The sequence below is a fragment of the Sorex fumeus genome, unplaced genomic scaffold (assembly GCF_029834395.1).
Source record: "Sorex fumeus unplaced genomic scaffold, SorFum_2.1 ptg000122l, whole genome shotgun sequence".
In the NCBI taxonomy this organism is placed as follows: domain Eukaryota; kingdom Metazoa; phylum Chordata; class Mammalia; order Eulipotyphla; family Soricidae; genus Sorex; species Sorex fumeus.
The window spans coordinates 32,742,501-32,759,578 of record NW_026606179.1 but is presented as its reverse complement, the minus strand read 5'-3'; the positions used below and the strand labels follow the sequence as shown (position 1 = coordinate 32,759,578).

At 56.1% G+C, this 17,078-nt stretch overlaps 1 protein-coding gene across 1 annotated transcript in view; it reads right to left on the bottom strand.

Moving 5' to 3' along the window:
* The window catches only part of NKD1 (NKD inhibitor of WNT signaling pathway 1), a 79,651-nt gene that overhangs the window by 16,518 nt on the left and 46,055 nt on the right, over window positions 1-17,078 (bottom strand). Inside the window, exon 4 of the mRNA XM_056136352.1 lies at window positions 14,052-14,118. Coding sequence (XP_055992327.1) covers window positions 14,052-14,118 — 67 coding nt within the window. The remainder of the gene's footprint in view (window positions 1-14,051; window positions 14,119-17,078) is intronic.

Here is a 17,078-nt window from a genome sequence, read left to right as displayed (position 1 = left end):
CTGCAGCTGCTTTGCTGGCAGGTGAGGGGCCTGGGATTAGGTGCCATCAGCAGGCTCACCAGCTCCTCTCTCAGCCAGCCCGGGACAGGTGGGCTCTGCTGATCTGGTCCAGGGCAGCCCACCACATATCTCTAGGAGCCCCAGTTTCCCCAGAGGTAAGAGCGCACCCCTGGGCTCACAGGGGTTCCAGGAGCCATAAGGGCAAGAGCTCAGCACCAGGAACCAGGACAGTGGGGTGAGAGTTGGGACCAGGAGGTCCCGACCCCTGCGGTCTTTGGGGAATCTGGAGATGGGGAGCTGAGATTTCTTGGAATGAAACTTCTGGCCTACACACAGACAGGGCAGCCGCATTCCGTCACAGCCATGCAGTGCAGCCAGGCACAGCTGGAGATAAGGGCGCTCCAGCCAAGGGGCAGGAAGGCCACTGACTGGCCCAGCTCCACCGGCAGAAGGCCTGCTGGCTGGACCTGGCGCAGGGACAGCCAGGCGGGTCCCTTCTCCCCAGCCCCGGCCACCCAGTAGAATGCGGGCAGTTAGCTCTGGGCTGGCCTGGACCCCATTTGAGGCAGGTCCTCCCACCAGACACTTGGCCAAGCCCCAGGCCTAGTGCCTCCCTGGAGGTGTTGGTGAGATGATCTGACCCCTCCGAGTGGCCAGGCAGGAGCAGAGGGTGTGCCGGCCTTCCGCCCCATCATGGCTGGTGGGGCAAGGTCAGCGGCACTGATTACTTCCGATGTGGCCATCAGTGACCAGGGAGGTGGCTGAGGGCTGGGACCCAGGAGCCCGGGTTCCACCCCCAGCACCTCAGGGTCCCCAAACACCACCAAGAGTGACCCCCGAGCACTAAGCCAGGAGTAGCTCCCAGAGCACCAATAGGTGGCCTCCTCCCCCACAACCAAACCAAACCAAACCCCAGCAGCTCTGCCCTTCTGACACATCCAGGGTGGTGATGCTGAGTCCCGGGGGTGCTGGGAGCAGAATCACCTTAATGCTCTCTCCCAAGCCTGAAGCCAGACAGGGCTCAGTGCAGAACCAACGGCCATAAAGCAGTGGGTTCTGCTGTTTCCCCCACATTTAAACGGGGCAGAAAGGTCTAAAGGTTTGTGTGAAGGAGCTGGCGGGGGGGGGCAGCCCTCTCATCATTCCTGGCACTACGGGGTACCCTCAATTCAGAAAGGCCCCAGCATCGCCGGTGGGGGGGAGTGCAGCTTAGTGTTACCAAAGCCTCTGGACTCTCATCCTGGATTCCTGTCCTGACTCTGCTGCTGACTGGCTGCTAACATCTCTTGATGTCTTTGGGCCTCAGTCTCCAAATCTGTCAAATGGGGATGCGTGGTCTCTCCGTGGCAGGGCTCTTGGGAAGGGCCCACGAGAAGAAGAGAGGCCTGCTATGCAGTCCATTGACAACTGATGCTGGCATGGCAAAGGATGTAGAAGAGCCCTGCATTGGTCGGACGGCCGGGCCCCCCAATCGTCACAGGAGAAAGAAGACAGAAACCAGGGCCGGCACCAATCCTCTCTCCACCCGGCCGCCCCAGGAGGGGAAAAAAGAAGAAATAAAAACAAAGAGCAGCTCCTGTCTTCAAAGCTTGCTACCTCCCTCCGCAGAGGTCCTGGCTGGAGATGTAAGCCGGCCGGGCTTATCGAAACCAAACTTCGAGTTCAAAGGGAAGTTATCAGAAAACCACCTTCAGGTTCAATGTTGCCTTTCAAGTTCCACTTGATAAAACCTGAAGAAAAGAAACCTCTGTCCCTGCCTCTGTTTCCAGCACCCCCACTGCCCCCCCTCCACCTCGCCCACCTGCCTATGGACAGCCTGTCCCCACTCGGGTCCTCTCCCTGCCTCCCCTCCAGCCTGCTCTCCTGGGGAGGCGGCCGAGGGATGCTAGCCCCCTCCTGGCAGGCCCCCTCTGACTGTCCTCACCAGCCTGTCCCTCAGCTGCCCAACTGGCCTGGACACCCTAGGGGCCACTCACAGAGTGGGGCTGGCTGCAGAGATAAAGAATGGAGAGCCTGTCCACCCTCAGGAGCATGTATAAGGACCAGCCGCACCCCTCCGCCCCCACCCAAGAAGCCCTGCGCTCTCCCGGTTCTCCTACCCAGGGCCAGCAATGGAGGAGAACCCAGCAGAAAGTCCCCATGGCAGAAGCTGGGCTGCAGGGCCCCCTTCCCTGGGCACAGGCAGCTCATGGCCAGCCAGAGCCCGTGCAGAGGAGTCCTCCATGTCCTACCCAAGGGCCAGCCCACAGACTGCAGAGAAGAGTGAGCAGTGCCAGGCTCCCCAGGTCAGGGCAGAGGTGGAGAGGAGCTGGGCACATCTCTGATGCCACGGCCTGGGGCCATCCTCTGAGTGGGTAGCAGACGCAGCATGGCTACCACCCTTCATGAAGAACAGCAGGAAATGAGTCTGACTTGAAAGAAGGGAGGAGAGCAGGAGGAAAAGCAGGATGAAAGGAAGAGGGAAGAGAGTTCCAAGGGAAGCACAGCCTTTGACTTGCCTGGGGGGGGGGGTGTGTTTGGGAGACTGTGAGCAGGGACTGGCCAAGCGGCCCCCGCATTGCTTCTGCAAATAAAGTTTTATTGGGACACAGCCACAGACGCATGCATTGTCTCTGGCTCCCTCGCTTGCTCCATAGCAGCAGGAAGGAGCAGTAGCCCACGAAGGAAGCCGAAAACGTGTGTTCTCCTGGCCTTGGACCATGCTGCCGTGCTAAATGCAGTCCCATACCCCACCAGGGCACCTTCCTAGACAGCTGCCTCTGACTGCTGCTTGGCCCAGGACCTGGAACCCTTGTGCAGTACGCAGCCAGCACATCTGCACGGTAATCAAGGAAGGGAGAAAATGTCAACTTTGCATTCTTACACCAGTCTCTGCCTCATTCCTGGGGGCAGTGGGTGGAGCCCTGGAAGCAGCCTCCCCCCCACCCCCCACGCCTCTGGCTGTGTTGGCCAGATGATGGTTCCCTCCCACGTCAGCTCCCGACCTGGCATCTCTCCACCCCCAGCAACTGCCAGATTAAATGCATTACTTGACCATCTTCACCCGGCTCCCTTTGATGTTCCCTTCTCAAGCTTCAAAATACCTTTTGGAGGGAGATCAGACAGCATTAAACAGAATTACTAATTAATTAAGCAAAGTTAAATTTTAAACACTGTTTGTTGTGTTAGCCAAAAGCCTGAACAGAACAGACTTTTTTTCCTCCGCTGAGATCAAAGGCAGTCTCTTCCCTCTCCCCTCCCCCAGTTTTGAAAAAAAAAAAGAGGGGGTGTGGAGAGAGAGTCAGGGGGAGAGTGCCATGCAGGGGGCGGCGGGGGTCATGAGGAAATACCCCAATGGTAAAAATTTGGCTGGGGGGTCAGGACTCCCACTGCCCTCCCCCCACCCATGTGTGGAGTGGTGGCATATGGGGACCACAGGCTGGGCGAGCCCCAGTCCTTTCTTGGGACTATTCCTCTCCCCCACCCTGGGAACCCCCTGGAAGCGGCCTTGGGAGCAACAGGGCACAGCCCACCCCACCCCCACCCCCAGCCCAAGCTGCCAACGGCGGCCGGTGCCACGTTGTGAGATGAACCAGATCCCCACCCACCCTGGCCGGCTCTCCTCTCCTCACAGCGTCTCAGAGCTGCTGCCCGGGCACTTAGGGTCAGGGGGTGACCAGCTTGGAGAGGCGGGCTGTGCCCTGTGCGTACCAGGAGATGCTTTTCATGTGCTGGACATCCAAGGCACTCAGGACATGGCTGAGACAGAGAGGAGTCCGAGGAGAAACCCCCCTCTCCCTCATCTGCACACACGCATCTGTTGCTGGTCGGTGCTGGCGGTCCCCATTCTATCTGGCGCTTCTACGGAGTCCTGCCTGTCTGGGACTTTCTGGGGACTTCCCAGGAAGCCGCCACATCTGCTCGGCCAGGGGCAAGCATCTCCCGAGCCAGGGCCTTGCTGCACCCAAACCCCGCGCCAAGGCTGCCCATTGAGCACAGGCAGGGCAGGGCAGGGCAAGGCTGCCCCCAAAGGGAGCAAGAGACGCCAAAGCCCACCCGAGACTGATGTAGATACGGAACGCTGCCGAGACAGAGGAAGGCCCCCTAACAAATGAATACTGAACACTGGAAATTCTGGCTTGACAGTGATCGGAAACTGGCACGAGAAAGGGGGCTCCTGAATCCCAACTCGGGCTAGCATCCAAACCCGGGCTGGTGATCGGCAAGCATCAACTTATTTAACGGAATCCAGAAATACAAAACACTGGAAGGACAGAGCAAGTAGGAAGGGACCAAATCTGCTGGGATCAAATCCTCCCCCAGCAAAGGTCAGAAATTCGAACACTCCCAGGCGAGGCGGAACCTCTCTCGGCCCAAGTATCTGCCGCGCTTCTCGGCCGCGGTGATGCTCGGGTGTAACACTGGCCAGAACGTCCTGGATGCAGCATGGACACTGGCCATTGAGTAAACACAGTCCTCCCCACAACCTCCCCCTCGCCCCGCCCCCGCCCTGGACACGTCTCGTCCACATGCAGATTATCTGCCACAAATATTTCCGTCGTGAGGTGGCTCGCCAGGCTGTGTCTGTCTCCCCACCCCTCTGACAGCAGCTGTTCGAGGGAATGCTGATGAATTTTAATATTAGCCAATGCCAAATATAATTAGGCAGGGAAATCTGCTGCCAGTAAAAAGAGAAAGAGATCATATGTGCATTCCAGGCCAAATGGTTTCTTGCAATATCTGTATGAGGCACTCCCCGGGGAACCAGACACACACACACACACACACACACACACACACACACACACGTGCGCCAGTGCCCACAGCTGTGGGCTGCACTGGGCAGGCAGGTAGGCAGGTGAAGTGTGTGGGGACACACGTGGCTTCGTGAAGTCCTCTCACTAACACCACATGGGCCAGAGCACTGTCCACGTGGAGGTGAACTCAGCCAGTGACATGTAGCCACCTGGGTGCCCGCCTGCACAAAACTGGAGCCTGTGTGTTCTTGCCCACCGCTGCCCACCAGAAAACACCCTTCCTGGCTCTCTGAGCCTGCTGACCCTTTGGGTTTCCACGCTAAGCCTCCAACTTCTGAGGAGCACGCCCTCATTCCATCTCCCTGTTCTGAGAGCTGGCATTAATAGTCTTAGTTTTCCTCCTCATGCGTGCCATTTTATACTCATAATTTTTACGTGTGGGTGCTTTGGAACTACTCTCAGCTTGGGATCAGGGATGGCCCCTGGCAGAGCTCAGCAGACCCTGTGGTTCCCAGGGATCACCCCCAGACCTCCCACGTGTAAGGCTCAGCTCACTGAACCATCTCCAAGGAGGACCTCCTTCCTGGTTCAACTGTCTGACTCCTCCACCCGCAGCCCCCCAAGGAGCTCTGTGTCTGTCTCACTGGACCTGTACATAGTTGCATCATTGCCAATGAGAGTTAGGAGCTGACCCGAGATCAGACAGCAGAGAGGGAAGCAGGGAGACCCGGGTGTGCTGGCTGCAGCCCCCATGCTCGTCACAGTGGCTGACACCTGTTCCTGCTTCTGAGAATAGCACTGGGGGCTCCTGGGGTGGGCCGCCCTCCCGCCCCCATCTGTAGGGCGGCTCCAGGGCTGCACCCAGTTCCCAGTTCTGAGCTGTCAGATGGCCCGTCCCCAAAGCCACGCTGGCTAGAGTTGGCCAGGATGGGAGGCACGTGCAGGGCGCTGTCAAAGCAGCCAGGCTCCAGCTGGGAGGGACCTGAGCTGTGTGTGTGTTCGAGTGACCATGTGTCCCGGGAACCTTTCCCACACCTGATCCTCACTCGGTGGGCACAGCCATCTCTGTCCACTCCGGTTCCCCAGGCTTCCTCTTCATGGTGTGGCAGTGACACAGGCATTTCTGGAATTTACTGAGGGGAGGTGGCACTGGGCACAGGTTTATTTTGGGTTTGTGAGAGAGATCCGTGTGTGTGTGTGTGTGTGTGTGTGTGTATCTGTTGGGGGCAGGGGGCAGGAGGAGGCCACTCATAGTTCTAAAAGAATCATGAGTCCTTTGTTGTTCTTTGGATGTGTGTGTATGTGTGTGTGTGTGTGTGTGTGTGTGTGTGTGTGTGTGTCACACTGGGTGGTGCTCAGGGGTCACTCCTGGGCTCTGCACTCAAGGGTCACTCCTGAGCTCTGTACTCAGGGGTCACTCTTGGGCTCTGCACTCAGGGGTCACTCCTGGAGATGCTCAGGAGCCCATATGGGATGTCTGGGATTGAACCTACATGCAAGGCAAGCGCCCGGCCCACCATACTATGGCTCTGGTTCCACGTGAGTTCTTTTTCTTAAATAAGTTTTCCCCCCACCCCTGCCCATACAGGGGATGCTTTGGGTCCCACAACATCTTGGCACAGGAAACAGAAGAGGAATTGATCTTGGGGGGCAAGGGCTGGCTTCACAGGACACGCCTGACGAGAGCTGGGCCCCATCTCTGCCACCGGAGGCAGAGGTCTTGGCTCTTACCAACCCTTGGGAGACACCGTCTCCCTCAGGATGTTTTAATTTCATGAGACAAAGGTTTTTGGCAAGCTGAGGATTTGGAAGGACCCCAACTGTCCTGACTTAATGATCTGTCTGTGGCTCTGAAGCTCTCTTTTCCAGGGGTGCCCCCCACCCCAGCCCTTTACCCGACACCTTCACCCTCTGGGGCGTTTCCAGAGGCTATCTCCCCTGTCTTCACCACTACCATCCAGGGTCTCCTCCTTCTTCACAATCCTATCCCCCCCCCCCAACGCCCCACCCAAGGCTGCACTTCATCATTAGTTTGACTCGGGGAGAGAGGAAAGAAGGGGGTGGGGGGGGGCTGGGGAGGGGTGGAGCGCGGAAATGCAAACCCAGCCCAACAGATAGTGTTCTGGCCATTTTTTTTCTCATCAGAGTGTGAGGCTGATGGCCAGTCGGCTTTAAAGGTTTGAAAGGACCGAGAGGAACATGTGCTGACCGGGAGAGAGAGAGAGAGAGAGAGAGAGAGAGAGAGAGAGAGAGAGAGAGAGAGAGAGAGAGAGAGAGAGAGAGGAGTGGGGTAAAAAAGCCTTCTCTGGGCTAAAAATACTATCAGGCTGCAACTCCCCCGCCCCCCGCAGCCCCGCCCCAGTTAAAACATGTGATGAAATTCGACTTTTCAAACCTAACCCCGAGCGACTTGAAACTGTGAAAGCCTCCTCGGTACCTGACACAAGTCAGAATTTCCACTGTTCCAGCTGAGCCTTTATGAAGAGCAGACTTGAGAGGAACTGCTGTTGCCGGCGCAGCCCCGGCGTCCGGGGGCACTGCCGGGAGTGGAGTCGGCCCGACTGACACGCGCGGCAGGACGGGCTCTGAACTGAGGCAGAGAAGCCAGCGGGGTGTGGCCCGCCTGCCCCCTCCGGCTGGGGGGGTGCCCCCCACTGTTCTCACTGAACAGTCTCACTCTCCCTCTCCGACTTCCAGGAACCACTGACCGGCCTGGCCTGCGAGTCTCGAGGAGCCGCGTGTGGCCACTTGTCCGCTGAGAGATGTCCTCCCCACCCGGGTCTCCTGTGGGGGCTGTGTCCTCATTTCCTGCTCTCCGTCTCTGTGTCTGTCTGTCTCTCCACCCTGCCCTTCACTCAACTGCCTTAGTCAGTGAGTCTGTCTAACAGGCAACTGAGTCCCAGTCCCAGCAGTCACCTCAGAAGGGACACACACCACCCCCTGGATTCCCCCGGCCAGAGTCTAGGGTATATCTGGGGTCCCTTTCCTCCTCTTCCTCCTCTTCCTCCTCTTCCTCCTCTTCCTCCTTCTCCCTCCATCACAGACCCTCCACATCAAAGACCCTCCGGGCCACCTCCTCCTCCTCCTCCTCCTCCTCCTCCTCCTCCTCCTCCTCCTCCTCCTCCTCCTCCTCCCTCCATCACAGACCCTCCTCCTCCTCCTCCTCCTCCATCACAGACCCTCCACATCACAGACCCTCTGGGCCCACACCTCTTCCTCCTCCTCCTCCTCCTCCTCCTCCCTCCATCACAGACCCTCCACATCACAGACCCTCCAGGCCCACACCAGACCGACACCATGGCCTGTGGCATGTTCAGTCACCTGCCGTCCTCACCGCCTCCTTTCTCCCTCCAGGTGGCCCCCGGCTGCCTGGAGTCACAATGACCCGGTTAAAACACAAGTAGAATCTGGCTCTGGCCTGCCCGAGACTGTCTGACGGCCGGCCCCTCAGGCGCAGTGACGACCCCTCAGATGCAGTGGACTCAGCACATGCCCCACTCAGCAAGGCGCCCTCCTACCAAGGGGGCCTCCCTTCTTTTCTTCCAAGCCTCCCTCTTTCCATCTATCGAGGAAGTTTGCTCCTGGCCCATCTTTCCCCTCATGCCCCTCTTCCTGGCTCCTTCCTGGACGCCTGAAATGTCTCCTCAGGGAGCTTGGCCCGTCACTCTGCTCCATGCGGGACTTGGCCACTTTACTGAATATCGGGAGCCGAAACGGCCTGGCTAGCTCTTCCCATTTCTTGCTGCCACCTCACGATCCCCTGACAGAAGGACCTTTCTGCCCTTCCTATGGCCGAGCCCCCCACCCCCACCACCTACCGCCCCCTGGGACCCAGCTGTGCCTCACACCCAGGGAAGGGATTTGGGTCAGATTTGCAGAATGAGGAGCAAGGGGCCAGTTCTGCGTGTGATGTGGGATAGGTCACATCCCCTCTCAGTTTTCCAACTGCAGGTGGAGGGGGTGAAGGGTCTGCCAACGGCCCCTCAGCCTGTGGGCATGGCCGGGCGTCCAGGGACCCAGGGAGGTCGCGTGAAAGGGAGGGGTCCTCGACTTCATGACTTCCTGGTTACCAAGTCCGCTCTTCAGGGATCACAAAGCCAGAGAGCCCAGGCCGCCGACTGGGAGCAGGAGCCACTCAGGAGAGGCTAAGAGGAGCCAAGACGCTTTGAAGCGAGGCCTCTTTGATCTGGACTAATGAGTGATTATAGTCAGGGGCTGGCCCCAAGAAAGGTGAGCGGGACACGGCCCACAGGGGCTCCCCTGGGCACTTGCTGGGCTCCCTCCGCCTCCCCAGGAGCAGAGGACAGGGCGTGCTAGGAGCACCCCTAAGCAGGATGTGTCCCCAGTGGGCACAGGAGCTCTGTGACCTATTTCAGGTCACACAGTGAATCGTGATGAAGTTTTTGTTGTTGTTGTTGTTGTAGTGGTGGTGGTGGTGGTTTGGGACACACCTGGTGGTACTCGGGGATCCTCCTGGCTCTGTGCTCAGAGATCCCTGACCTGGTGGAGCTTGGGGGGACCCTAGGTTGGGTGCCGGGGATCAAAGAGGGGTGAGAGTGAGACTGGAAGTGAAGTCTACTTTGCTGTTTCCCCAGAACTCAGGAGAAAAGGGGGAGGGAGTGGAGGAACTAATGGGGGAGGGGTTTGAGCACCTACTCACCCCCGACCAAGGTTGGCTCTGGTGAGTGCCCCCGGCCATGCCCCAACCCAGCCCCAATCCCACTGTCCTATGCCTGGAAGGACCTGCAGCTCCAAATAGCACATCCACCCTAGGTGAGGGAGAGGGGTCCCCGGCAGGTCCTGACAGCTCCCCCATGCAGGCAGGTTGAGCTCCCCAGAAGCTGCTTTCTAGAAGTTTCTGGGAGGTAGGTGGATGGCACCATCGGGGCCCTAGGCTAAAGAGAGGAGTCCCTGGCAGGTCCTAACAGCTCCCCCATGCAGGGAGGCTGAACTCCCCGAAAGCTGCTTTCTAGAAGTTTCTGGGAGGTAATGGGATGGCACCATCAGGGCCGTAGGCTAAGGAGAGGGGTCCCCAGGCAGGTCCTGACAGCTCTCTGATGCAGGGAGGCTGCCTCACCAGATCCTCCATGGGGCCAGACCTGCTGCCGGGCTGAGCTTCCCGGAAGCTGCTTTCTAGAACCTTCTGGGAGGTGGGGGGACAACACCATCAGGATTGGTGAGAAAAAGGAAGCAGGGTGGGAGGCAGGAGTGAGTCCTGAGGAGGACTGGTGGGTAGCACTCAGAGATGGAGAGAGAAGAGCGCTGAGGATGCTTGAAAGCAACTCTCTGTCCTTCCTGCCATGGCCCCCAGACCACAAGCTGGGGCTGTCACCAGGTGCCATCCTGCCCGCATGGGGAGGCAAGGGATGGGAGGGCGGCAGGTGGGTGCTGGGCAGAGAGAGGGGCAGAACCTCCTCCTCGGTCCTCAGACCCTTGCGGGGGGCCAAGAGAGCTCAGTCCTCTTCTCCCTAGAAGACCGCAAGTCCCACCCCTGCCACGCCCAGCCAAGCGCTCAGAGCTGGGACGTTTGATGTTTACTTTGTTCTTTCCACAGTTCAAAAGCAGCTTGGGGGCCCCAGCCCGAGCTGAGCCCCAAACCCAGCCTTAATCTCCCAGCCCGCGTGCTCCCAGCTGGCCAGTTAAGGCGGTTAAGACGCTGGATTAGGGCCGGCTTTACATAACAACGCAGGAGCTAAAGCCATCCTCTCCCGGGATGGCTAAAAGACTTCTTTTTATCTTCACGCCTCAGATGGCCTTTTTTCTCCCTTAAACAGCCCTCCAACCCTCCAAGAGGCAATGAACTTGGCCAAGAGGAAGACAAAGAAGAGATTCAGGACTCAGTTTGGCCTCCCTTGGCTAGAAACACTGCGGAGGGTGGGGTGGGTGCTCTTTTGGGGGGAGGGGCGGGCTCAGCAAGCATCACCTGCCCTCCCAGCCTGGAGGCCTCTCATGCACTGCCACGTGCTCCATCCCTGACCTGAGACCCCGTGCCCATGGTCACTGGGCCCAGCATCCCTCCTCAGAGTCCTCGGGCCATGCCCACTGGCCTATCTCAAACCAGAGGACTCCTCAGCCTGCTTTCGTGACTGTGGGCTCTGCAGTGGAATCCTGCCATTAGCCCTTCACTTCACAAGAAACATACGATTACCCTCTGGTTGTAAAGCTAAAACAATAATCACAGTTAAAACGACAGGCCTCCCACTCCATGGTCCCCTGAGGGTGATGGGTGGTGATCCTTCAGCATCAAATTGGATGTGGTTCCTGAGTACCACCAGATGTGGCCCTAAGCCCCAAATCCCAAACCCTCCCGCCCGCCCCAACAATGCAATATAAAATTCTAAGAACTACAAACAAACCTAGAATGAGAGTAAGTCTATCAGAGCTGATGGAGGAAAAGCTGGAGTAGGAAGGTAATATGGAAACTTAGGGGAAAAAAGGAAAGTTGGGGATAACATATATGTTTATTATATGGACCCAGTTTATAATTTCACACATAGGTTAATATATAATAACAAATTTTTCACTTTAATTATAAACCAGGTGGTCTCAATAAGATGTATGAATATAAATAAAAATCATTGAATAAATGAAATAAAAAAAAACTACAGGTCTCCAACCTGTCTTTCCCATTTCAGCCTCCTCTTCCCATAAACGGAAGGAACTATTGATTTTGCCTGTCCCTGCCTCCAGTTATGACAGAATTTGTATCTGTGGTGTAGACACACATATCCAAGGAAATACAGGCACCCTGTTTCCAACCTCCTGCACCTTCCTGTGAATTAGCTGGGCGTGCAGGGTATCTGGGTAAATTTTTGTTTAAAGGAAGGTGCAGTGAATAACCATCCCCCCCCCCCAAACAACCCGGGCCAACCCCTGGATGCAGGCTAGAGCTACTTAAGACCAAGGGTTGACAGTGGTGGAACGGATGTGCCAGGACACAGTAGTGGTTGACAAAACATCTGGGTCATCCACAGCACCACCAGTGTCCCTTCCCAGGTAGGCAGTGGGTCCCTTGGGCCACCTCAGATTTACTCCCACTGTCACAGTGTTTGTGTCATGCCCCACAACACCAGGTTCCCACCTTCTCTGGACACCCAGAGTCCAGCTCCATGTCCCTGTTTGTCATGTGACAGCGGGAGCCGGGAGAGGACCCAACCCATGCCCACTGAAAGTCCCTGGCAGAGAGGAAGGGGAGGTGGGCTGGGGATTCTTCTATTCTTCGCACACAGGTCACACTCTGGACACAGATCAGGAGCAAAGTCCCCTTCAGAGTGACTGGACTCCAAGGGCGGGTGACAAGTGATTTGAAATCAACCATGGATTTCAGACTGTCCCTCAGAAACAGAAAGTTGGGGGGCAATAGGAGTTGCCAGAGATTCAGAAACTAATAGAGAGGGGTCAAGAGGACAGGGTTGGGTGAATGGATGAAGGCGAGAGTGGATGGAAGGAAGGAAGGAAGGAAGGAAGGAAGGAAGGAAGGAAGGAAGGAAGGAAGGACAGAAAGTAGAGGACAGCAGCATGATGGGAGAGGGCAGGCATGCTGAAGGATGGGTCACATAAAGTAGGAAGTGAGTGACCAGGAAAGGATGATGAGTGATGGTGTAATGGATGGATAGATGGATGGGTGAGTGGGTATATGGATGGATGGATGGATGGATGGATGGATGGATGGATGGATGATGGATGGATGAATGGGACAGGGGGAAGGCTGGGTCTTGGGTTAGTGGGTGAGTGGTGGCATTACAAATGGATGGATGGATGGATGGATGGATGGATGGATGGATAAGATAGTGGGAAGGCTGGATCTTGGGTTAGTGGGTGAGGGTTTGGGTGGACAGTGAATGGGTGAAGAATGGACTGGATGAAGGGATCGATAGAAAAGAGAAAAAGCAATAAGCTAATAAACCACAATGCAAATGAGGCAAATGAGCCAATGGACAAAGAAATGGAGTGGGTGCTGAAACCCATGTGACCCAAACCTGGGATCCCTTGACTCCAAGGCCCGCAGACCTGACTTTCCTGACCTTTTATGGAGGCCAAATCAAGGCATCTTTCCAAGATTGCAAGATGAGGCTTTGGGGAATCAAAGCCCCCGAGCCCCTGAGAGCAGCTCCTGGGTTCACACAAGCAGACAGACCCAAAGGAAATCTGTGGCCACCTGGGCCCAGTCCTCATGGGCCCCTCCCATGGATGTGGGACATCCTCAGATTTCTGCAAAATGGGACAAGTTCCTGGGGCCTCTGCTGGGGCCTTAAGATCTCTGGGGGAGCATCTAGGCCTTGGGGATTGTACAGGGCCTGAAAAGGAAACTCTACTGTCCAGACAACTACTGTCCACTTAACAACAGAGTCCAGTGTCTGGTCCTGGGAGGCTTTCTAGGGAAACAGAGGCCACCAGTGGCTGAACTGTTGAATTCAACAAACCCCATCCTGGTTTGCCAGATCCACTCTACTTCATAATAAGCTTCCAGGGGATGTGTCTGTACATTGCTCTTGGAGAAACACCATTTCAAGAGACTTGCTTGGTGGTCCAGGAGCGGGATGTGAACTCTCGACTTGCCTACCCTCACCTCACCAACAGGGCTCTGCTGTCCCTAGGGTTGCCCCAGTTCAGCGATTCCTGCCTCTGTGGGTGAGCCAAAGAGCAGAAACAACATCTCACTTCGCAAAGGCTTCCAGCTGTCCCCTGGTTCTTGAGCGAATTCAGGGAGCCAGGGAGGGAGAGGGCCCATAGTCCCACTGTGCCAATGTGGAAAGAAAGGCTCTGAGAGGTGTCCTGGCTTGCCTCCATGCTGATGAGCGCACCAGTGGCCAAAGGTCCTCTCCACTGGTATTGCCCCTTGCAAAAAGGAAGAGGAGCTGCAGAGGAGAGGGGCCCATGGTGTGCGTTTGTGTGTGTGTGTGTGTGTGTGTGTGTGTGTGTATCATCTGCACATAAGCTGGAGCTCTGGTGGAGGTCTGGATGGAGCAAAGGGAGAGTGCAAGCCCTTTGTGCAGTGCTTCCTACACCACTAACTCAACATGCAGGGCTATGAGTGTCAACTCTAAGTACCCCCAGAAGGGAAGGGAAGATAAGACTAGCTATCAGGGTTCTAGGATGTGACCCAGGGGGTCCGGCCCCACAGCAGACTTAGCCATGGTAAGAACTAAGCTTCCCTCTCACACCTCACCCGCCCTTGCACTCCTACAGGAGTCTCCGTTCTGTTCTCCTGTTGAGCTGTGGAATTTTCTGGAAGGAACATGAGGCACATGGTACACCAGACAGCCCCTGGACCTCTACCCTGTCCCCAGGAAGAAAGCAATGGGACTCCAGTACCTTCTAGCCGGAAGTCTTCCTCTTCTTCCTCACTGAGTGTTTCTCTGAAAACTTCGCCCAAGAGCTCCTAGAAGAAGAAGCAGGGACATTAAGCAAGTGCTGGGGTCAGGCCGCCACCAGGATTTGGGACGTGAAATGTGGCCTTGGGCACCTGAGGCGAGCAGGCCACCGGGACGCGGTGACTGGATTCTGACTCTTCTGATGAGAATTCAGGGCGAACAAGGTGGATGTGACCACACTGGAAAGTGGTGCTTTCGAGGAAGTTAAGGTTTCCTCAGTCCACCACAAAACGTGACAGAGGAGGAAAGCCTCCGAGAGGAAGTTCTACCCTCCGCCTTAGGAAATGACACAGATGAGGTCGGAAGAGATCCCTCCCTCTGAACCTATCAAAGATCTTAGGACCAATAAGCCTGGGCCCCAAGAGGGACTTCAACGTGGATCCCTCCCCCAACCAAGGGTCTTACAGACATGGGCTCGGAACGGGCTGGGGCAGGTGTAAGAAGCTCTCGGGACTGCGGGCTTTAGGAGAACAGTTCTGAACATAGCCAAGAGTTCAAGGAGCCTCCACTTTCTGGTTCCACGATCTCATTCCTACCTCCAGAATGAGGATGCTCCTTGCACAAGCCTGGATGGTGTATGAAGTAGAAGCATCTGGTTCATCATCCCCCCAGAGCAGCCCATTAAGGCCCCCAGGAGGGGTTGGCCGGTCCAAAGACTGGGAAACTTCTAGGATGTCAAACCAAGATCTCAGCTAACTGACCCCACCCCGCAAGATGACTCTAGATAGGGCCCAAGCGAGGCCAGGGCTTGTCTTCTGGATTTGCTGGTATCCTGCCAAGAAGAGTTCTGTGATGCACTCAGATTGCTTTGAAAGCAAGTTAGACCAGCTCCTTCCTGCAGGGTGTGCCACGGAATGGGCACAGAGCCGCCCCCGGGCAGAGGGTGATGCTGTGTATTTCCAACCCAAAAGTTTGGTTTTCCAACAACATCCCAAGGGATGCATGTTCAGAAGAACCTTCCCCCTTGGGGAATAGTCCTCTTTGGGGTGAGAGGAAACTTTGTGTGTGCGTGTGGGGTGTGGGGGGGTGTCATCTGCCTTATCTCTCCGGATGCCCCTAATGATTGATGCTTGCTAGGCAGGGCTTCTGAAACCACAAAACGAGGAGCAATAAAAGCCCAAATTCACCAGCTGTCATCGGCTTCTCTCTCTCTCCTTTTCTTTCTTTTTTTCTTTTCATTTTTTTTAAGAGAAAAGAAAAAGAAAAGCACACTCTCTCCTTGGAAATTAGAAGGGAAAAAAAAAATCCCGCCCCTCGACAGCTTGAAAGAGAAACCGTGCCCCTCTTGATTAACCAAAGAAAAACAATGCCTTGCCTCGCTGATCTTATCCACCGCACGCAGCTGGAGGTGCGTCGCTCTCTTTCTCCCCAAGATAAACAACTGAGATTTTATGGATTAGGGCTGGTCATCTCTGTTCTCTTTCTTCTTTCAAATCATTCTGGGGCATCACACATTTTCTCCGAGGCGGTTCCGACATAGCCATTCAGGCTGCCCGTGCCCGTGCCCGTGTCCCAGTGACTTCAAAACCGGCTACTTGCTCCTGGGAAGTCCCTGCTCCCCTCCCCTCTGTGCCAGAGAGAGCCCATAGGGGAGTGCCTGCCCAAATGCACACTGGCTTGTGTTACAGAGCGAAAGATTGACAGGGGAGCAGGAGGGGAGGTTGTGGGAAGCATCCTTAGGTGGCCGTGTGGCCTGGAAGTTCATTTAGAGCCCTTCACTCCTGCAGGAGGAAGTCGGGGCTGCCTGCCCCTAAAGGCCGCCAGGGAGCATGGGCGGGTGGTTGAGCTGACGGGCACTGTGCTGGCAGAGGCCATGCGCTGACCACTCCTTTTCACTGGAACATGGGGAGGAGCACAAAGACTGCAACCATCTCCCCACCAGAGCACTCGTACAGGAGTTCTTGGACAAGCCTGGCTGGCCGTACGCAAATGCTCCAGCGGACCAAACCCACCACATACCAAAGCAAGTGCCGGGCATGGCCTGGGGTCAGCTCTTCCCATGACACCTGGCCCTGCTCCCAAGAAGCCTCTGGATGCTCCTGAGCCCCCCGCTGAGCTGACACATGCCCTCTGCTGGGCCTGCAGCCAGGGTCTGGCTCATACCTCCAACTATGAATCAATCATTCAACTGAAGGCACAAATGGGCATACTGAGCCTCGATCAGGATCCTGTCTAGCCCCTGGACTTCCTCATCCTTGGTCCCGGGGCCAGCCACTGCCTTCCTGGGACCTCACTCTCCACCTCTGCCAAATGGGCCCCTGAGCACCCACAATAGTAGAAAGACTGGTGCTCTGGAAGGCACAGACAGAACCCCCCAGACCCTCCCCTGCAGCCCTACCCTTTCCAGTCTATGAGCGATCCGAGTTCCTTAAAACGAGCACAGAAGTGAGCAAGTGATTACAGTATGCAATACAGATGCTGAAAGGTTATCATGTATGTCCCTTTAGCTGCTTTCAACACTCAGTTCTTGTCCAGAGAGACCATTTCCAACTAATGTCATAATGGACCCTCCTCTATCTTAGCTACTCTCCACCCCTCATACCCATGTGGTAATTTCCAACCATTGACCAGTCCTCCTGGCCTGTTTAAGGTATCATCTTCATCGTTTTTTGTTTGTTTGTTTCCTTCATAGCCTCATTCCTTGGGACTGTCAGGAACCAGAAAATCATGCTAATGCTCATCTTGCTTTTTGCCTCTTGTTCCGACTATTCATGGTACCTGCCCAAATGGGTGGTCACAAGAACCTCGGAGAAGGTTTCCAACAGTTTCAGGGGTAACCGAGGATGAGTCTCCATGAGAACTGCGGGGTCTGACCCCAAAGCAGTGACTGCCTGTGCCAAATTGGTGCCACTGACCCATGCCACTGTCCTGTACCACAGAAGCAGGAATCCTGAGGGCTCTGCGGCCAGCCAGGCGGAGCACTGGTGTGGCCCCTCAGGGACTGTGCAGAAGGAAGCGCAGAAATCTG